The sequence below is a fragment of the Sylvia atricapilla genome, chromosome 3 (genome assembly GCF_009819655.1).
Source record: "Sylvia atricapilla isolate bSylAtr1 chromosome 3, bSylAtr1.pri, whole genome shotgun sequence".
Classification (NCBI taxonomy): domain Eukaryota; kingdom Metazoa; phylum Chordata; class Aves; order Passeriformes; family Sylviidae; genus Sylvia; species Sylvia atricapilla.
The window spans coordinates 95,864,020-95,886,822 of NC_089142.1; the positions used below are offsets into that span (position 1 = coordinate 95,864,020).

Here is a 22,803-nt window from a genome sequence, read left to right on the forward strand (position 1 = left end):
AGTGGGGGTATGTAAACCGTGTAAACATCTACTGCAGCTACCACTACTGAATAACTTTCAAAGCACACCCTACACGTGCAGTTCAAGTGCTGGTGCAAGCATTTGGAATAGCAGGCTTTTGACTGTCTCAGGTGAGCAAGGTTTCTCACAGGTGCACTGTCCAAAAGGCAGCCTGAGGGAGGAAAAAGGAAAACAATCCAGAATAATAAAAAACCCTACTGGGAGGCCATTACAGCTTTACTGCCAGAGTACAAGCAGCCATTAAAGTTGCCATCTAGGTATTACATTCTTACAGTACAAGTGTAAAGCTTTAGATTTCAGATGAAAGACAAGCTGGAACATCACTGAAGCACAAAACAATCCTGAAGCCCATGATGTGTGCAGCAGCAGTCCTGGCACTGAGACGGTTCACAGAAAAAAGGCAAAGGATAGAAGCAACTTCAAAAATGGTATTTCACACTCAACAGACATTAATTCACAATCAGTTAAATACAAAGCTCTACTTGTGTATTTAACAAAAATAGTTCAAAGTTGACATTTCATATAACTGGCATTAATACAGACATCTACAAGCTGGGGAAGGGTCCAGGTAAACAGCAGAAACCATGGGTTTGTACTCAAGGGACAGAATTTCAGTTTTGCAGGTGGCTGATGATACACACATTGATGAACATCCATGATTAAAAGTCAAGTTCTCTAAGTTCAGGATCTTCCCTTCCCCATACAAGCCTTTGTGATGCTCAATGTCTCCTCCCTTGCCCATCCCAGCTAACAGTAACAAAAGCTGGACAGAATCTCCCTCTGGATGCACCAGCATTCACCTTGGACACACACACCACCCAACTGCAGTACTTACCCTGGGTGGCAGAGCTGGACTGAACTTCCAGAACCAGCCCTTCCACCTTTCAGGGACACTCGGGTCGTGCAATTCCTTGGTCAGAACAAGTCCTGAGCCAGCCAGGGACCACTGACAGGTGAATGGGCCAAGCTCAGGTTTACTTGCAACCGCAGACTAATGCTTTGCTCCGTTCTTTTTCGGAGTTCAGAGGATGATTTGCATTTGGTTTTTAGCAGTGTAGGTATCCTCCTTTAGTCTGGTGTCCAGAATGCGGCATTCAGCGATGTTCCTGTAACTCACAGGGAGATCTTGATGGTCACCCATCAGCTTTAAAACAAGTGGGATTTGGTAAAGACCTATTAACAGGACAATTCAACTGCCCTTTTTCCCCTCCAACCAGCAGTGGAATTTTAGAAACTGTTGCTGACTTTTGTTTTAACAGCTAAATAATGTCATCCCTCGTTATACCAGAGCAAAGAAAGGCAAGAAGATTAGGACATTCAAAACCAGCTTTTTATCCTAATCAATATGGTAAAGCTAAAAATGCTGAACAGCTGAGTGGAGACAGACAAACAGCATGAGGAAAATTAACATCCCTTCCCTTAACACATGATGGAATATCTTGGGGTAAGGTGACAGAAAAGAGGAATGGATGATACATCTGCATCCAGGCTGTTTAAAATAATTGACAGTATTTTGAGAGCTGGGTCTTTAGTTAGCATAGCAGAGTATTCAGGCACTAGTTAGATATGCAAGAAGTTTATCAAACCATAAAGGATCGTATTAAATATCCACGCAAATATACGAAAGATCTGACTGGGTTCTACTTCTGTCCGTTTTTCAGGTCAAAAGGCGAATGCAAGTGTGTCATAATAAGCCAATGTCCTGCAGCTTATTACACACCAAATCAAAAATATAGAAAATAAATGATAATACTATCTACTTACATAAAAAGGTAAATTTTTGAGTAAGTTTCCAGACTTGCACAAAATATGCAGAAAACTGCATACAATCAGTTTCCATAAGAACAGCAGTTTCATGTAAAAGGTGGGTCAGCCTGCTAGCCAGACCTACTTTATACAAAGCTCTGGAAAATTGCCACTTCAGCACTGAGGGCCTATCCTGCTGTCACTGAAATGGCAAAACGCCCACTGCCACCAGGACAAAGCCCAGGAGAAGGCCTCTCTATCCCCCACCCACCTTTGCAAACCACTAGGTGACAAGATACAGAAAAGACTAGCTCGATCAGGGAGTAAGTGATTGAAAGGACTGTAACATGTATCCAAAACTCAAGCAAGGCTGTTAAATCATAGTTCAGTGTTCTCATCTGCAGTTGACCTCCTCCTGACCTGACCACAGGGACTCGTGGCCACCCACCCGACCCGCATCCTCCGCTCCCTCACTTCAAAGCACTTGCAGTACCTCAAGCTCCTTCCCAGCCCACCTCATCCTTCTCCCAGTCTTCTGTCACCCTGCCTACTCCAGAGGACTCTGAAATGCAGATGAGAGGAACTACAATAGCACAGCAGTGTAAACAGTTAGTAGGCCTGCCACATCTTTATTGCTGCAGGTTTGGCAAAGGGGCACTCTCCAGCCTCAGGGGGAGCTTCAGGCAAAAGGAGAAGAATGGTTAAAGATAAAAAGTGATGAACAGCAAACTTAGGAAAAGCAGTCAACCTATATCAGGGCTTTTAGAAAAACCTGTAGCTGGAAGTAACTGAAAAAAATCTTGCACTTGCATGGTGGGCTTGTCCCTGCCCCTGAAGTAGTGCTGTGCAGTGGGTGATGGTCTCGTGTGACCTACTGGCATGAACAGAGTCGTCTTCCCGCCCCTCGGAGCCTAAGGCTACTACACAGCTACCAGGACTTGTGGTTCAGTTCACAGAGGTCTCACAACTGGGGTCATTCCTTGTGCAATGTTTGATGGAGGTGAAGGTAAAGTGGTTTCTTGGTCAACAGTTGCAATTTCTTCCTTTTAAAGTCAGTGGGTTTTTTGTACCTGTAACCACAGGAAAGTGCATTAATACAAGCACTAATGGCTGTGCAGGAAAGCAAACTAGAAAGCTCATCCTGTACAGATCTTATTATCCTCATTTTTTAAATACATCTGACAAGGCCCGCTGGAAACAACAGTAATGAGTAAGTTTACAGGAAGAAACAGTGTTTTCTCTGGATGATTATTTTTACAGAAGAAAAATTTCAATACATAAATGAACATAACATTTTTGTAAGGAGATTCCCAACATAATACTCTGGATTGTAGGAGAGAAGTACAGATACTCAGTACTTCAGAAGTACTCCACTAGCACAGACTAAGCACTCTTCCAAGAACTGCAAGATTCACCCTCTTCTTGAATAAAAAACCAAACCCCAGTCCTTAAACCTGTCCCTCAGACCCTTCAGCCACTCAGCAAGGAGAGAATGCTCACCACAACCACTCAATACTGCTTTGAAATGTTCACAAAGTTAATTGCAAATTGGTATCTCATGCCTCAAATCAGATTTCCTTTACAGAAGTTCTGTGCCAAAAGACTGAGTTGATTTTTTTTAAAATGTAGCAGATCTGACACTCAGGCTAAGCTCCAAATTAAAATCTCCCCCACAGGCTTCATTAAATTCATACACAATTCAATTACAAACACCAGCATTTTATTTGGAAACTGGTATAGTTTCTGAGAAGTCTCTAATCATCTTACTTGCCTAAAAGCATTTCATCTTCCCCTCTATTAAAAATAAAATACTCCTTATCGAAGTCAATCTAATGAGTCCAAGAAACTTTCCTTAATACAACAAGCCACACAGTGTAACTGAAGGCTGGTTTCCTCTGTCATTGTCATCCTTAATTTTGAGTCACTTACAGTTCTATAACAATTGCCCCAGGTTTAATTTCATCCATCTCCATGAAAGCAAAGCACTTGGTGCTAGTAAACCTTTTCTTAGGCTTGTAGTGTTTGAATTCAAAGAAAATAGCTGCACCTAGAGGGAAAAATGGTTGAATAGGGAAAGGTTAGCAATTATGGCTAAGAGTTATCTGAAAACTTACACTGCCATTAAGGTGCTCTGCTTAAATTGAAGGGAATTATCTCCCACACTTCTGTTATTTACTCAAAAGCTACACTGTGTACTTACAATACTCATCACATTCAACAGTTTAAACTCTTCACTCCATTGCTCAACCCAGGTACCAATGACTAAGCAGGTGATAAAGCAGCTCAATACCTGTGTAGCAGAGCAGACTGCTCTGTTTTTATCTCTTTTCATTTCTCCCTTGCCTGCGAGCCATCGCAGTGACCAGTTTGAAAGGGACAGGATGCAAAGGTCTATTTTTATCCTTGTCTGGATCTTGAGCCCTGCAGCACCAGCCCAGCAGCAGCCCATTGTCTGAGCTCCCAAAGCTCCTGGGCCCTGTTTCAGGTCTCTGGTACCACATACCTTTTGTTAGTCTTTCAATATGTTTCTGAATCTCGATGTCCACATTAAAATGGACGTATGTGTCCTCCTTCCTCAAAGCCACAGGAGTATCTTGCACAGGAGTCAGATCTATCCCATTCAAATCTGCAGGAAAGAAACAGCATGAGAATGGCAAAAGCTTCTCAGACTTTAAGGTTCAGCTTTAAGAGATTTGTAAGTCTCTCCTAATCCTGCCACAAAAAGTTAACCTAAACCTGGAGGTTTCCACAAAACCTAAAAAAGGGGCAATCATACCCCTTCACAATCAGTTAATTTTCTTTTTGAGTACAACACAAAAGCAGCTAAAGTTCTAGCAATATTTAAGATAAAACGCCCTGTTTTTATTTTGAAGAGTGCATTTCTTTCTGCTGTCAGCAAATCCATTCCCTGTGCACACAGGACACAGCAGAGCTCCAGCCCAAGTGGGTTACACACCAAAGGCTGCCCTCCACACAGGGTCTGCAGAGCACAGCTCACACATCCTGTGTATGCCCTGCTTTGTCCCTAGACCCAACAAGCATCGTTTCTCTTGGCTTTTCCACAGAGGCATTGTAAGGCTGTGGGTTGAGCTCCAGCTCTCAGCACCAGCCCCTGGTTTTGCTGCTCTGGCACAGCCAATATTGTTTCTCACTAAGCCTCTGCTGTTTCTTGGGGTACACATGTCCTCTGTACTTCCTCTCATTCTCCATCCCTTTCCCTCTGGCAAAGGAAGTTGCTAAGGATGTGAACACGATTACAGGTATGGAGTGCACATGTTGTGCTTGGAGCACCAGGGATTGCCTTCATCCAGGACATGGGCTGGGATTGCCAATGCTGTATCAGGAACAAACCTCTCTCCAAACCTGCAGAAGAGCAGCTTGGTTTAAAACTGAGGAAATCAGCTACTATGTGTCCTCAGACTCCTAACAGTGACAAAATGAGTCCTCAGAGTTACTTTTCCTGACCAAAAATCTTGGGAAATAAAAGTATCAAAAGACACCATTAGCAGACTCAGCCATACCCTGCCCACACACTCACTTTTTGATCTTCTTTTCTACCTCATTACTTGGCAGTTACCATTTATAGGTAAATGAGTTTGGAAACAGGGACTTGTTGGGAAAGCAAGCAGCAATACAGAGTCTCCCTTAGCTCCAGAAGAGAAATGAGAGCTACAGCAGCAGTTTTAGCAATGTACACTTAGGCAAACACTTCAGTGGCAAGGAACCCTTTGCTTTACAATGTCTGCTTTACAAGCCCTGGTAATTATTCAAGGGATAATCGATGCTCTGAACCTTCTTCCTGCCAGAGGATGTGTCTGGTGGAAGAAGCACTGATCACACATCTAACAAGTGTTCTTGCCCTACATTTAGTATCCAATAGCACATCTCAAGAGGACACACACCCTACATTTAGTATCCAATAGCACATCTCAAGAGGACACACACAAGGTCATTATCACAACTGAAAATAACAAGAGGATATTGGCTGAGCTACAGATTTTTTACATGATAAACAAAAAAATCATATGCCTACAAAGATTGTAAAGAGAAGCTGAAGTAAAGCAGAACAAGGCAAGGGTAATCAGCTTTGACTACAGGGGCTTCCTGCTAAGAACTGCAAAATGGGAGACAGAGATACTCCCACTAGAAAGAGGGTGAATATCAAAAATCTTAGCCTCAGAAGACACCAGCTGTTACCATCTGAAACAGAGAAATCCTGATGTTGTCTATCCTGGACTGACAGAGAGGTTCCTCCAGATTTATGGAGGCTCTTGGCCCACCAGACTTTGGCTGAAGCCTTTCACTAGTCAGGCTAACACATTTTTTATTTCGTTTCACTTGCGAGCTTTGCTTCCCAGCTTCATGCTCATCCCTCTAAACCGCAAGCCCTGGTAAAATTATATTTGTATTACTACAAAATAGGTTTAACAAGAGGGCAAGAATGAGCTCAGCGGCCTGTGGTTCCCCACCTCCAGAAAGCCCAGACACCAGTGCATGTGGGGAGTACACACAGGCCAGCAGATCTTACTTAGGAGTCACCTGTAGAAGCCATGATGGAGAAGCAGGGCAAAGTCACTCAGCTCTCAGCATGGACAAACCATCCCTGAGTGCACAGAGAGAAGTGTATCCTGCAGAGATTCACCTCCCAGTAGCTGTCAAATACAGAATTTTTCCACCCTTGATTAAAGCAGAAGCCTTAAATCCTCAATAGAAGTGCCAACAAATGTTTTTCCCAGCAGGCTGAAAAATCAATAAAACTTTCAGAAAACGCACTCTCTCCAAAGCAGCACTGAGGAAGCAGAACAGAAATCATTACCCTTTACACTGACTGTGATGTAAGGATCAATGCACTGCCCAGCATCTTTCAGACCAATTTTCTCTATGTTGATGGTGAGTAACGTCATCCCGGGTTCAGACGGCAATCTGGGCAATAAAGTACCTGGAAAGAGTAAAGTATGTTATTAACCCTTGGTGTCATCTCACAGCAGAAGCCTTGCTTGTCCCATCTTCTCTCATGGAAGATGCTTAAACTATAAAGACTCCTGTCCCAGTAGCACACACCACTATGGGAATGTCTGTGCAAAGACACACAGCATCCTCTGACAGACTTCAAAGCCCCCCAGAAAAAACCCTCAGGGGGACTGCCTCAAGTCAAATCAACTGCTAAAAAAACTAATGCCATAAGAATAGAGGGCAGCATTGTTTAAAGCATTACTTCTTGTTGTCACACAGAATAACTCATTCGTGGAACTCACTTGATATAATTTTTGAGAATTAAATTTGGGCGGCTGGATTCAATCTGCAGTTGCAGGAGGTTTAGACACCCCACTGAACATGACTTGGCTTCATGTTGAACATTTAGACTGGGAAATTAGAGAGGAAAATGGCTTTGTTGCAAATCGCACAGCACATAAGGAAACCAGAAAACTGATTCTTAAGTAAGTTCTACTGGCCTCTACTTAAAGGAGGGAAATATATTAATGTTTGCATACCCCAAGTTCCCTTCTGCCTAAAGAAAGGAGTTCCCAGCTCCATATTAAGAATATTTAGCAACAGACCTTAATGGTCAGTGTAAGTGAATCCTCATAGTGCCAAGGAACACAATGTGGCTGGCAAGAGATCCAGACTGTTCAAACTCATGATATTCTGTCATCAAACATGGACTAGGTTACTTCATGCTGAATTTAGATAAATCTGGCACACTTCAGGCCCCTCTCCCCTACTGGATTAACAAACACCAGGATAGAAAATACTCAGGCTCATGAGCAAGTTTGAGTTAAAGGCTTGGTTTTCTAATGAAAAAAAAAGAAGTTATCCTAAGGCTTGAGATCTAAGCAATGTAATAATCTCCTTTGACAAGTCCAACACAGGCTTTTTCACGACACAATTTTTTCCTCTCAGCTGCTTCAGGAGCAGTGGAACCACAAAGATTTTGTCTTATAAGAGACTGACTTTCCAAGAGGGAACTTGCATTCTGCTCTGACAATTACAGGCACAGCTTCAGCAAGATTTCATGAGCATTCCTACATCCAATCCCCCTCTCAGGATCACGTGCAAGACTTGAATGCCCATCTCTGATGCTGTGTGTTTCTCTATCTCCTGTCCTGAAGAGACCCAGGGCCTGCACAGCACTGTGTCTGCAGACACCTCCCAACACGGCACAGCAGAGCTCAGCCCATTCTGAGCAATGGGACAAGCTTCTGACTGCAGTGGAAGAAATGTTAGAGAGCAAATTCAGTAGAGAGCCCTCATTTCTGCAAAGCAGCTCATGCTCTAGCTAGTCCTTCTGCTTCTCTCCTGAAGAGATGTTCAAATACAGAGTTCTTATTTCAATCTAAGTGAAGGCAGATGCAAGCCTGTCTTCTCTTTGGCACAAACCTTTGCCCCACCATATCTCAGTTATCTCCTAAAAGCAGCATGGCCCTCAAGAGCCAGGAACAACTTCAGCTTTCCTGTCCATCACTCTGTGGGACTAAGTGATGTGGTACTTGATAGAAAAATTACCTGAAAGATGCCTCAGCCTGGTGTTTATTATAAAAATAGTGGCTTAAGGGAAATTATTCTGTTCTTGAAGAGTGCTTTCCCAGAATGTGTGAAATTGCAGAGTTGCAACGGGCAGAAGGGTCAGACTCACTTCCAGGAGACAAGAGAACAGTAGGACAGAGAGTATCCAAGGAACACTGTTTCCTTCCTGCCCTAGCAGGAGGAAGAGCCAAGGCAGCAGTGGACTAGAGCAGCTGACTGTAACCTGTCTCACGTGACCCACAGCCCCAGGCAGGCCTGTGCTGGAGCCTCTGCAGCCACAGTAGGTGACAGTGCCCTCTCCATGGTACAGCTTTCCATGGTACACCCCCTGTCTGCCAGCCCGGCCTGAGCAGCGCACACTGAGGCCTTTCAGGAGAAAGCTGCAGCCACGCCACACACAACCACAGGGCATCTGCCAGAGTGGGACGGGAGTGTCTGCAAATGAAGGAAGTGTCCTTCCCCAGGTGGGTGTCAGGGACAGACAGTGAGCCAGCCCAACAGCCCACTGCCACCACGACACAGGCATTCAGGCTCTCCTCTCCCAAATCCCAGTTCAGAGAAAGGGGGAAAAAGTGCCAAGTCTGCTGCTGGGCTCACAAAGTGAAATGGCTCACAGAAGAGCACAGCACTGGAATAAAGTCATATATAACCAGGAGAAAGGCAGGAAACCTTTGCTGTTAGAGGCAGCCAGCCATTGGTCAGTTCAGCTCCACACAGCACAGAAGTCTAACTTCACAAATACTCTTTGTGTAAGATTGCCCATAAAACATGTATTCCAGTAAATAAAACCCAGCTACACCTACCCTTGGCTACACCACAGCCCAGAACCCCTTCATTAGTACAGCAGGACCTCTAGAGAGCTGTTTGAGTCAACAAACATGACCTTCCTCTTTCTCTGTACTGAAGGCAAATGAAGACCAAGAGATAGGTGCCCAGTACTTGATTGTTGCCAAAAATTGTGTTGTGAGGATTTGCACTAAGAGCTGTATGAAGAAGACCACAGCTACATGAACATGAGCACAGAAATTACTGTACAGACTAAAAGGTTCTCATACCTTTGTTGGCTCCTGGGTTAGATGAATGGGGCAATGGGATAACGATGAAGCCATGCATGGAGAAGACAAGACCATGGTCAGTTAGACAGTACAGTCACACACTATGGATCAAAGGCATATCAAAGCAAGGAGTGCAACACAACTCAGTCAGTTCGACAGGGGAAGTTCACTTTACTCATGAGGTTCACCCCAGGGCTGCAAACTGCTTTTGTTTGAGACTTCCTGCTGTACTTGGGGCAGACAGAAGGCATCGCCATAAATGGATTTATCATGGAGAATAACAAAGATCAAGACAGCAAATGTCAGCAATCAATATGACAATATATTATACCCTTTTTGGGAGTTTGGCATGAACAGGTGTAGACTGCATGTCCACATCAGGTCAGCCTGCAGGGGCCATATTGAGCACTGTGCTTGGGATCACATCTGAGTATCATCTCTTTTCTCCAGGCATAAGTAATGCAACACCACAGCTCTTTTGACCATTAATCCAGTACTGGCTTCCTTACTTGTTGCCTCATTCCTCAAATACAAAGTTTGCCAGCCAGCACTGAAACTAGTAATTTGTTTCTTCTGCAAAGAAATTACACCAGGAACCTAAATAATATCTGATGCAACATTTAAATTGTCAGAACCTTAAGACCTTCTCTAGAATCTGTTGGCATATGCAGTTCTACAAGTGCTTTCATATGGACAAGAACTTAAGCTATGAAGAAAACCCTCTCTTTCTCCTCTCATAGCCTGGCTTTACTCTAAGCCACTGTCTCACCAAACAATGCAAAAATAAGCAGCAACAACTTCTCACATCTCTAGGAGGATGCACTGCTCCTTGCTGGAGAAACATTGCCATAATTTACATTTGAGCACATTTGAAATGCCTCACATAGTTAAAGTGCATGGGATGAAAATACTGAGTCTGAGTCAGGATTAAAGGATAATTATTTGAGGTAGATGGTACCACCCTCACAGGTTCTCCATACAGCTGTTTCACAGTAAGACATTGTTGGCTGAAAAAAAAAGTTGACTGGCCACCCTTTGTTGCAGCAGCCCTCTTGTTAGAGGGTAGAAATGAGCCAAGACACAGACTTCTTGTTAAGCACAGCATGGAAAGGGTCCTGGTTAGTTACTCTTTACAGGTCAATCATCTTAATTCCAACCATTCACTGTCTCTGGCTGCAGCAAGCTCCCTTGCAGGTTCTGACTGCTGGTCACTTCCTGCTAAACTCTGACTGTAGGTATCAGTTTGCAGACTCTGACTGCAGGCTTTTGCCTGGCTAGACTGTGACTGCAGGTTCCAACAATACGCTCCAACTGCAGAGCCAGACTGACCTCACTGCAGTGATTTCCTCTCCACAGGATGCTGCTTAATGAGTCTCTCTTTCATGCTCCTCAAGGATCATCGTCCATAATGATCCTCCCCTTACCAGCTAATCCTCTTTTATCTCACTCATCCTTATTGGATGTAGCTGTTACTCATCAGGGGCGAGGCTGTATTGGGTAATTAACACAGTTGTTACTTATCAGGGTGAGGTCACCTGTATTCCCTTCTCCTATAACCCTTTTGGCTCTCCAGTACAGCATTAGGGCTTGTTTACATGACCCTGTAGCTTCCGCCCAAACTTTTCAAATCACAAGTGGAAAAAGAAGTTTTTTAGAGCCAGAACTCAGAGATGCTACAGAGGCTGGCCTGGCAAGTCTAGTGCCCCTACCTGGGACTCTAGCAGGAAAAGAGTCTGGAGACCCTGCTCCAGCTCCTCCTTCCTCATCATCCTCCTCAAACTCCAAGTGTTCCTCTTCTCCAGGTGCTAAAATCTTCCTGTAAAACACAAGAAAGAAGAAACCTGGCTGTCAATTCACAAGCCAGCATCTGAGCATGGACAACACGCTTTAATGTCATTTCACACTTCTTAACTTCTACTTACAGACTTTGAGAGAGATTGCAGGAGCTCAGACCAATAGAAAGCACAGAGCCTAAAGCCAGGAGATGATATTGGAAATTTCAGAGATGTAGGGATGAATCAATACTGATTTTACCAAAATCATGGTCTTGATTTTCAGTGGTACCAACACAAACAGAATTCAAAAGTTTTTATTGATCAGTTTACACAAAGCAGTCTGGCAAGCAGATGTTTCTAGAAATGTGTTTCAGGTGCACACCAGGTCCAGGCCTCACTCCCTTTCAGGTACGTATCTGTACATGAGGTGATGTACAAGAAGTTCTCTCTTACCTGAGTGGGACAGGCTGAACATCAAAGGGGAACTCCTTATTGTAAGTAAGGATATTCTTTAAGACTGCAGAGAAGGGAAAAAAAAATCCATACTCATAAACCAGCATTAATTCTACTACTTTGCACAGCTATGTTCATTATGACAGCATCTTTACACACAAATAATAATAAAATTTTAAAAATAATCAGCTAATACAAAAAACACCTCTCATCTCTCATATTTTAAACACCATCACAGCTATAATCAAAGCTACATCACCATAACATTCACACAGGTGAACTGCAACTGCAGTACAAGATCACCACTACCACACTCACGCAGACAGAGAAGATAAACGTGGCAATAACCAAAACCTTCATGAGAAAAAGCTACAGCCCCCAGGGTGAGGGTAGCAATCTTGGGTGGCTGTGAGAGCAGGGTGGTAGTGTTACTGGCATCAGCTCCAAACAGACTGGAATCTCCACAGCTGGCACACTTCAGCACATGTGCACACATTCAGGCAGCCACCATAGGAGACCAAGTGTGCTGCTAACACAAAGCTTTGGTAAGATTTTCTACTTCTTCAGTCATGTATTTTGGGGGTTTTGTTTAGTGGTGGTGGTGGCTTTGTTTCTTTGTGTTTTCTTTTTATCTGCCCTTGTATGTCTGGGCAGATTAGTGAAATTCAGGAGAGATAAAGTACAATATCTGGCCACCAAGCCTCAGAGACATTGCCTATAATTTCGGCATTCCATGGAGAATAGCTTTGCCATTTATACTGGAAACTTACTCACATTTTAGTAATCCCAACTTTAGCTGCCATTTCCAAACACGATTACCAGTGAAAGAGAAACTTCCAAAAACATGTGAAAGAAATGAGCATTTCAATGATGTCTAAAGGGCCTAAACATTTACAAGAGGACACCTGCAGGGAAAGGCCCTCTCCTACCAGGCAATGAATATTGCAGACTGGTAGGGGGAGCAGAGAGGAAAAAAACCTGACACCCCTCACAGAGCTTCACTTTGCAATAAGCGCTCTCAGAGCAGAGGAATTCTCCCCTTAGGACTATTGAATGAGAACAAAACTCTTTTCAAACAACATTTAGATTACACAAATACCAAGAGGTACTTAAATACCAGTTATGCTTCAGGAGCCATAGCCAGGCCCCTCTGCCTGAGCCCACTACAACTCAGTGCAGAAGAGCTTCCCTGTTTGCCTTCCCATTCCCATCACCCAGCCTGGGCTCCTGCATCAGCTTACCAGACACCATCTGAATGCTCTAAGAATAAATTATCCCTCTGGGAAACTATAAAGAAACCAAAAAGTCTTTCCAGTCTTTACTCATACTGATTTTTTTTCTGATTTCTGTGCTACGACATGAGAGGTTAATCAGTGCCTGGATCCCAGCCAGACATAATACATAAACAGAGAGAAAAGTTTAAAGTGCCTTCAGTCAGAGCTGTGATGAGAGACAAAACTGGTGCCATGTCTCTCTCTCCAGACTTCTGCTCTGAGGGACCAGTAATGCAGATCTCAACATCTAAATCTTAAGAATCACAGCCACTTCCCACCAGAGAAAGAGCTGATCAACAGCAGTCACCTTCCAGTGCTGCTGAGGTCCAGGAAAAGAAGGGGATTTTTATTACTTTCAGAATTCCCCAGCTCTCGGAGAGATACATCACATCAGAAACAGAAAGTGAAACTGCCCCAGGAGGGAAAGCCTCAGTGAAGTGAGATCTCTTAGAGATCACAGGCACATTAAACAGAGGAGACAGGCGTCACCGTAGCTCTCTTCACTTTCCAAAGGGTGGTAAGTGCTAGACTCCACTTCTAGTAACCACGTCCTCTTACGAGCAGCACCTGAAAAAGCCCTCCTCGTAATTCACTTCAGGCATCACTAGAGGGCCCAAAGAGCTCTACTGACATGAGCACAGGCAAGAGCCGAACAGTTCTACAGCACCTAAAATCCTGCTGCTGCTGCCCGAGGCTGAGCACCCCTGTCCTGCCGGGAAAAAATGTGGTGCTGAATGTTCAGCTCAAGAACAGAACCTCTTGCCTTTTGCTGCACAAAGCTGTGACTCAGGTTTTTAAAAAGCTTTCAATTCTTGTCTCACCACCAAAGGAAAATAATTTTGTAAAGCTGTAACACAGCAATTTAAGTGCTTCTTTAAAGATCAACAGGGTAAGCAGCAGGTCCACCACATTCCGCCTGGTGAAATACTTATTCAAAGCCACTAAGAAAAATCTAAGCAATAAAACTTTGAGGAAAAGGAAAGTCCTCTTTGCATCTATCACAAGTGTGAGCTTCAGTTGATTCAAGTAAAAATACCAGATAGCAGGGAAAAAATTAGGTTAATACAAACAGGAATCTCCCTTGTAATGCTGTATAAGACATCCAAGCTTTAAAAGCTTTATTTGGGCTTTTTTGGATCTCTGTTTCATTTTCAAACCCACAATTCACCTCTGGGAGAAAGGGCCTTTCACCTCTGTAACGCTGCTGCCTGAGAATGTGATTCCCAGAAAATTCTCTGTAAGTGTAACTAATGGGTAGATCCCAGCATTGTGGCCTCCATCTATGCTGCCTTTCCAACAGAAATCTTTCAAAAGTACTGTTCTGCTGGCTCTTGTGCAGAAGCTGCCTTTCCTTTTGTGACACTGGACACTGTCACTTTGATTTGCATAGAATCACGGAATCTCCTGATTGGAAGGGACCCTCAAGGATCATCAGAGCCCAGCTCCTGGCCCTGCACAGGACACCCCAAGGATCACACCATGTGCCTGAGAGGGTTCTCCCAACACTTCTTGAACTCTGTCAGGTGGGTGCTGTGACCACTTCCCTGGGGCTCCTTTTGCAGGGCCCAACCATCCTCTGGGTGTAGCACCTTTTCCTGATCTCCAACCTAAACCTCCCATGACAACTTCAGGCCATTCCCTCAGGTCCTGTCACTGTCATTACAGAGCAGAGATCAGTGCCTGCCCCTCCTCTGCCCCTCACGGAAGTTGTAACTGCAATGAGGTCTCCCCTCAGTCTCCTCCAGCCTGAACAGATGAATAGACCTCAGTCACTCTCCTGAGGCTTTCCCTTGAGGCCCTTCATCATCCTCATACTCTGATTTTATCAGCAGTTGGCCCTTTCTTGAAAGATTTCAGAAGAAATTATCAACATAAGCCAAAAAGATCAGGACACATTAACTTGGTAAAGACCACTGCCCATTTAGATTTTCTGTGACAGTGATTTTTTCTGATACCTGTACTGATTTTTTTTTTAATAGACAACATAAAATAATTCAGACATCATGCTCACCAGTACAACCCACTATCCACTTGTCTTATAATTATCACTCAGGCACAAGGGATGCCCCAGCCCATCCATTTGTACTGTGCATTCTAACACTGGTATAAGCTTCCACAAAGAAATGGATTTGTGAGATCCAGTGTATTAACAATGACTTCACACAGCGCAGCCTCAAAAGAACTATTTGTATGTATGGAACCTCCTGTAGCATTATTCCAGCACAAACTATTCAGCGACAAATCCTATAAACAAACAGAAGTAGCCAACATCTCCACTTACCAAGCTGCATAAAATGCAAGCTCAAGTAGGAAAAGTTAGAATTCAACAACACAGGATTAAAGAGGGGGGAAAAAAAAAGTAAATCTAAGGGCCCTGGTTGTTATAACAACACCAAAAACCATTCTGACAGCTTCAGGCACAAAAGTAATTAAAACAAGCCAAATAGTGTGAATAGCTGTTTTGTATGAATAGCTGTTTTTGTTCCACCCTAATGGAATGGCTTGACCTAACAAAGGAATCACTTATTTGCATTGCCAGCCCAGATTTTTTTAGCTTTTTCTGGTGGGATGAAAAAGAAAATTGACAACATGCGAATTAAAACACTTCATGGTGCATTTTATGAAATGGCTGGTACTGGCCTGATTAAGATTTACTCTGTTCAAGATACACTTAAAAACCACAAAACAAAGGCACAATTCAGAGAGAAACAGGCCAGAACCATCCAAGTAAGACAGCAGCATTAGGAACATCAATGTTCAATTGTTGTTGTAGAAGCACCCGTTCTCCTCCAAGGAAAATAACTCAGTGTGTTTGAAAACTGATGGCCACACACTCTTCCTCAGTTTTAATATAGTTACTTGTTGTATGAGGCGTGGGCTGAATGCACTTCACACTGCTGAGCAGTTTTTTTAACAGCTAAAAATCAATTCTCTGATGGAGGGCAAGATAAGCAACAGGACTGTTGCACCATAATTGAAATTTTGGACAGGATTCCCATCTCTCTTCCATCATTCAGTCACTCACAGGGCATTTGCACAATAGAGTCTAAAATCCACAGTCATTCAATGATTACAACATTTTAAATACTTTGTAAACAGAGAGCAGCAGTATCCATACAGAAAAAAGTCCCAAGTCAGAGGAGTCAGAGGCCAGACATGCAACATGTAGAGTGAGGAAGACTGAATATTCAAACACAGTTAAACCCTTTCCTGAGTTATGCTCTTCACCCATAAGACCCAGCAGTTTTGTTACACACCTTCACTCTGCACTTTCAGGGAACAATTTAAAAGCATTTGGACTTTGTGTTCTGGTAGAGATATTAGGAAGCTTAGCTCAATGCTCCACCTCTTAACAAGCTCCCCTGTAGGATCCTGTCTACAGATCCCCTGCAGAGAACCTCAGTCTACTCATGAAGGGAAAGCACTTGCCTGCCCATCATATTTATCCCTAACATGCCACTTAATGTGACAATTGTGTCGTAAGCAAAATATAACCAACTTCAGTCAGCATGAAAGAAGCTATTCCACATTTCCTGTGCCCTGAGAATTGCAGAAAACATTCAGGATAATATTGCTTAGATGTGGAAGCTCTAATCATAAGGATGCTTTGAGAACAAAGCAGCCAGTGTCACAGGAAGGAAAATGAAGCAGATAAATAGATACTTCCTATATGAAAAAGTTATTTCTGGATTGACATACCAAGACCTGACCCAGGATCAGTTGGGAAAAAACAACATCACACAAAACCCTTCAAAGACTGACTCACATCCTCACTTTGACTCTCAACTTCGTTGGTCTGGTAGCATTACAGTGGGAGGTGATAGATGATTGGCTACCATGAGCACAAGTTAAATATTTTCAGAAGAAAAAATAAATGTCATGCTGCAAGAAGGAAGACCACAAAGTGTTGAAATACAGTTCAAAAAAGAAAAAACGCAGGTAAATTGTAAAATGTACCATTGATAGCTTAAAATACTATTTTGTGCAAAAATCAGCAGCACCCAAATTGCTTGTTTGAAAATTAAGATAAATATATTATCTGAAACATTTGGGCTACTGTACTTTTAAATTACTCATGTTACATTCCTTAATACATATCAAGTTTTGTCTGTGTGGTAACAGACACTTGGAATAAGCCCCTAAACCCAGCATCACTGTTGAACTGAAGTGTGGTTAGTCAGTATTCCTGCTGCTGTCATGTTTTCCCCTGTCATGACAAATGGCACTCAAAATACAAAGATACCACTTACTTGGTTCCAGCTTCTTCAGATCCTCAAGCTTAAACTCATCCTGCGACTGGGTGGACTAGGACAGTACAAAAAAAAAAATGTGTCAGATCTTCAGATGCACCTTCCTCTTCTGAGCTACCTTGTCACAGAATAAGCATGCAAGGTGCTTCCTTTCTTCAAGCACATCAAGTTACTACAAAACTCCATCCCCCAAATAAATCTCCCCAACGAAAGGCAGGTTCGCAGCTGAGGCACAGACTATGTTACTTCTCACTTACTAAGAATAAACTTACTCAATATTCCAGGCTCTAATGCAAGATAAATATTTTTAACCCAACTAGTTGTAAATTCTTTCTTATTGCACACAGGAACATTCACATTTCAAGACAAGTGTCCAACATTGTGACACTGGCAGAAATTACAGTACACAGGATGAGCTTGACAAAACTCAGCCAAGAACTCACTGAAAATAGAAGAGGAATTCCCATTTTTCTTTTCTCCAGCTCTGATGATGGTTTCCTCCTCTGTCTGTAGCACGTACATGTACAGTTCTCAGTAAGCTTATCTGAGTTACTAACTCAACACAGAAGTTCTTAAGTTTTTATTCTGAGGTAGCTCACCAACAGTTTGGTAAGATAAGTTTGTTCTGAGGTAACTGGCAGAGCTGGTATAAAAAGAAGTGGAAATAAGAGGATTGACACTGGACATTCTCTTCTGAGTAGATGGTCAGGTCTTACCTATTATGCCATTGAGCTCTTGGCATCCCTTAATATTGCTCATTGTTTTCAACATTTAAGGTCCTATGAGGTTTTTTTCTTGATTTTGTCCAAGATTGAATAGGGACCTCCTGCAAGACTGTGTAAGGATACTAAAGCAGCTATACCTTTAGTGTTAGGAGAGTGGAAAAAGATGAACACACTCACTACTGCTTTAAGCTCTGCTAAGAAACCATAACCTCCCTACAGTAAAGTGGGTGAGAAGTTCTTGTACCTTCTCAAAAGGCTATAAAATCCTTCACTTACTGCTGGGGAATCAACAGCAAGGAAGGCTGTTCTTGTATAACATCATCTCTCCAGCTTGGCATGACATGATTATGACATGGCTATGACATGGTTGGTATGACATAGGTTATGGCATGGCTGCAGCTCCTGCTGCTGCTCCCAGATGTGACTTGATCCACACAGCTGTTCCACAGTGCAACAGGCAGGCCCTCATTAAAGTCACAGTGACTCCAAGCAAAGCAACACTCTTCAAACACACCAGGTTAGATCAAAACAGAATGACAGCTAGAGGTAACCAAATAATTCTTCAGAATCTACACAGCCTCGAGACTGGTCAGCCCCCAGCTCATGAGTCCAGCATGCTCTATCTGTCCCAGCCTTTCAGACAATTGAGGACAGCACCTTGTCCAGCAATATGAAGTACTTGGTAGTGCTGCTGGGAGTAACAAGATGCAAAATTTGCCTGTCAACACTCTTTCTTGGCAAAGAGGTAACCCAAGCTTTGATTCCTCCCTTCCCTATCCACGGTCTTTTGGAAGCTTCCCTCACTTGCTTTTTGTTTTGGGGATAAGCATGTGCTGAGAAAAAACGACATCCACTCCCATGACATCAACTTTCAGGCCAGAAAAAAGCCCAAAAAGTAGTTTACAAATTATTGTTTTCTCACATTTTCCTAGAGCACTGCCAGTTTTCATGACTGCTAAAAAGTGGTTTTTATTCTACACACTCGTTTTTCTTTGTGGTCTGACCTAACCCTGATTTGTGAAGCATCTGGGTAAGTCTAAGGGTCATTTTGGTGATCTTTTTAACCTTGCACATAGGTTAGGAATAGAAATTAAACAGTTCTGAAGGATGAAAATGAGGCAAAGAACCACCAAAGACACAAAATGTGCAGCTAAATTCCTGTACAAGCACTAATAGCTGCTCATATAAGCACTTGCAGTCTTTTTTAAGGCAGCCACCTGGGCCATCACACCAACAACCTAGAAATTCCAAGTGTTCACTCCATTTTCAGACATTTGGGTATTTCTGAAGACAATTAATGAGTTTTAAAAACTTCTACAGTTACCTACTGCTAAAGTATGAAGTCAGGATAGGAAAAAGAGCTATACCTGTAAAGCTGCACTCCTCAGTTCCAAGCATGTTGCAATTTTAGCTATGGTTTTCTGAAAGAGAAAAAAAAGAAATTAGTTCTGAAACTGTATTTGTCCAGATTAACACTTTTAAAGAATGTAAACACAAAAAGTTGCTTTCTTTTGCAAAAAATTCAGGTCTATTGTTCAGTACCAGACCATTCAGCATCAGAAGCTTTTTTTATAGACAAGCAGGATTTGCTGAAAGCACAATAGATGAAAGACATCTGCCACTTAACTCCCCTCCCACAGCCCAACAACACAGATGGGGGTCATTCACTCTGCAGAAACTGTAATAATGCCTATCACATCATAAACTGTTTATAAACTCAACTGCTCTCAGATGATAGGGGTCTGAAAAAAAAAAAACCAAAACCAAGCCAAGCAGTATATTACCTCCTGAGAACCTGAGTGGTTTGTGCTGATTTGCCCTTTTAGGAGCCAGGCCTACAGCTCTTCTGCCAGGTTCACAACCTCAGCAGACCAAGTCCACCCACATCAGACATTACAGCAGCCCAGTATCTCAGCTCTAAAAAAACATAGCCCACTCCTGTGGGTTTTGGTGGGAGAGGAAGTCTAAAGGTGGATTATTTTTCTAACTCTCTATTTTTGTGATTTTAAGAGATTTAAACTCTGAGTGAATCATGGAATATATGCCTGAATTCAAACTTGTCAGCAATCTAAAATATCTGTGAGCAGAACTGTGAAGTAATTTCTCATTTTCATTCAAAAACATGGAAGAGAGGGAAGCAGAATAGCCCACTGCAAGCAGTCTTCCTTTGAAGACAGTTTTAAGTTTTTCTGTCTCACAAAGTAAGATGCTCCAGCAAGTCACATTTATCTCTGTTACTGCCAGCTGAAAGGAGGAGTTAAGACTTCCATTAGTGACATCAAGAGGACACAACTACCCAGTGTATTTTTCCTGACCATCACAAGTTTGATAATTGACTAAAACCTTTTTATGAAGAAAAATTCAGATGATCTGCAGAACTAAGGGCCACATATAAACTCAAAATACTCTGTGGAATATTTACAAGGCAAGAAAACCAGCAACAATGAAGCTACAAAGAAAAGCAGTTTCCTTTCAAATTTAATTTCCCCCCAGAAGGAACAATGAAGTTGAAATACACACCTGTAACTCATTCTCTCCTTTTAAATCAGGCAGTATAAAAACAGCTCCTCCACAAGCTGGATGCAAGGGGAGGAAAAGATTTCCTAGAGCACAACTCCAGCATCAAAGAACTTAAAGAGTATGGGCAACTGGCAAACTATGCAGTGTCAGTCAAATCCAAACAGAGGGTTATATTTTTTGGACTCCAAGAAGTTGGTAACACAGATAAAAACTAGACATGCTTTCAAGGGTACCTCCCTCATCACCTGCTGTGGCTCTCCTGCAAAGGAGTGTCACAAATCCTTCTCAGTCATCTCCTTGGCTTCCACCAGTTTCAACAGGCTGGGATAAAACTAAGTGACTGCAGTTGCAGTTCATCTTAGGCCACACTGGAAGTTGAAAGAGTTCAGGAGCTGAATCATAAGTAGATCACACATCAATGCCCCAAGGGCAGAGCCAACAGCTGGAGTGTGCAAAAGCCTCAGATATCTGATTTTCATCTGCCACCATAGGCTCATCAAAGTTTTTGAAGTCATTTCTTCCCAGCTGGCATCTCCCCTTAACATTGTTACAACACGGCACCAGGCCAGACTTTACATCTTCATAATTTTTATTACTGTGCATTGTATGGAGGCCTTTCAAAAACTTTAGTTCTTCTGAGCACCTTCCCAGAAAGCAGCGAGTGATGCCTGTTAACACAGGCCACATTTTTCAGTCAACACTCCCTCCTCCCCAAAACAAATTCTGCTACACAACAGAGACCCATGACTGGATCTCCAGCACAGCTTGAAAAAACACAGGTATTTGGAAATAGAAAAGAGCATCTACAGTCCTGAGCTCACTTTGAGACTTTCAGACCCACACTGCATACGTGGGTGTTGTGGATTTATTTACATGTACAGCCAGGCTGGGTGGGAGGACACCAAATATACTGCAGAAGCAGATTCTCAGTCCCTGGAATGAAAACACTCTACATCTATCTAATCAGCTGCAGTATAACAAAAGGAATTCCTTTTTATATTTGTGAACAGCTTGAAAAATATATTTGCAAAGGTAGCGTCTTAAACTGGAAGGTGTGAAATAATGGGTAAAAGAAAGGAATCCACAGGTTCCCTAGGGAAGGGAGGGGAATCTCTGAGGTTTGACTACAGCTCCAGCATTTGCAAAAGTCCAGCTGTTCCAATGGTTTGGGTGTTGACTGCTGAGCAAAGAGCATGCCCATTCTGTGTGAGATCAAAACTCCTCCACTTGCACAACAGAAAGAGGGCTATGAGTTTGCAGGGTACCAGCACACAGGCTCCATGCTCCACCACAGAACCAGAACATGTAAACAGATTTTCACCTGGCTCTGCCCCTCCTGGTCTCTTGTTAAGCCCACAACATAAATGAGGTCTCAGAAGCACTGCTCAGTCCCCATCTACTTTGCCAATTCACCAGTAAATTCAACAACTCCACTATTCCCTATCCTGCAGATTCTTAACTGTGTGTTCTGAAAACTGCCTGAACTAGGAACTCCTGACAGGACAAAGGGCAATACAAAACGTGTATCCTCTGGCTTCTAGGGGCTGAAGGGCAATAATGGCTCTAGAAACAGATTAACTGAAGAGAGCTTGGGAGTCTTAAAATAGTAAAGAATAGGTTTTATATGGAATCTATTGAAATATGGCAAGCTCCCAGCAGGCATTATTCATAACTATTTTTTTAAGGGACCACACCCAACCCAAAAGTTAAAAATGCAGCTAAACACTGCTATCATTTTCAGCTGCAACTATCCCATGCAAAGGCTCCTTTCTGCAGCAGGGAAAACAGTCTGCATCTCATTAGAAAGACTGAAGCCATAATTAACTTTGCTAGTTTAAAATAGTTTAGATTCAGTTTTATTTAAACTCGTGATTAGAATGGGGAAAAGTCAGTCGATCTCGTAGTCAAGGTTTCTTCAGAGCAGTTGTGTGAGTAATGACTGTGCTAACTGTAATGCAGGCAAAGATGTTTGCACAAACACAGAGCCAGAGCAGAGCTTGGCTTTTACCAGAGTTTAGGCTGTTAGAAGACCAGTAGTTTAATGAATCATGCTAAGACTGTTCAACAGTGCTCGTATTACAGCATGTTATCAGTGCTTCAAAAGCAGGATTTTCTAACACTGACGAGAACTCAGCCTAGCACAAAAACAGTTACACGAGAAGCAACAACTGTGGTTGGAAAAGGGCTTTAAAGGTCACATTTATTGCACAGAGAACTGGGTGAGAGTAACTCTAGCTGGAGGCAAGCTGACAAACATGGCCAAAGCTAACAATTTCTATCACAAAACACAGTGGCTGATCATGAATGAAGATGGGATTTTTAGAGAATGGAGGTAAAACAGTGAACAGTGGTACTCAAAATGTTAAGACTGAGGTAAATTCGATTGTATCTCTTAGTATTCCACACATGCTGCCTCTAGGAGATAAAACTTGCACAGCCTCTTCATAGCTATTGAAGGG

The 22,803-nt window shown here is 42.7% G+C and overlaps 1 protein-coding gene across 2 annotated transcripts in view; it reads right to left on the reverse strand.

Annotated features, from left to right (window-relative positions):
* Positions 1-219: 219 nt before the first annotated feature.
* The window catches only part of AIDA (axin interactor, dorsalization associated), a 29,519-nt gene continuing 6,935 nt past the window's right edge, over positions 220-22,803 (reverse strand). The window contains exons 3-11 of one of the 2 annotated variants that reach the window (XM_066316254.1): positions 19,192-19,245; positions 17,100-17,154; positions 11,576-11,639; positions 11,057-11,163; positions 9,348-9,359; positions 6,584-6,706; positions 4,271-4,393; positions 3,697-3,814; positions 220-2,837 (exon numbers count right to left, since the gene is read on the reverse strand). In XM_066316254.1, the coding sequence (XP_066172351.1) occupies positions 2,741-2,837; positions 3,697-3,814; positions 4,271-4,393; positions 6,584-6,706; positions 9,348-9,359; positions 11,057-11,163; positions 11,576-11,639; positions 17,100-17,154; positions 19,192-19,245 (753 nt within the window). In that variant the 3' untranslated portion in view covers positions 220-2,740. The remainder of the gene's footprint in view (positions 2,838-3,696; positions 3,815-4,270; positions 4,394-6,583; positions 6,707-9,347; positions 9,360-11,056; positions 11,164-11,575; positions 11,640-17,099; positions 17,155-19,191; positions 19,246-22,803) is intronic. The other variant, XM_066316255.1, reaches the window with a different exon arrangement.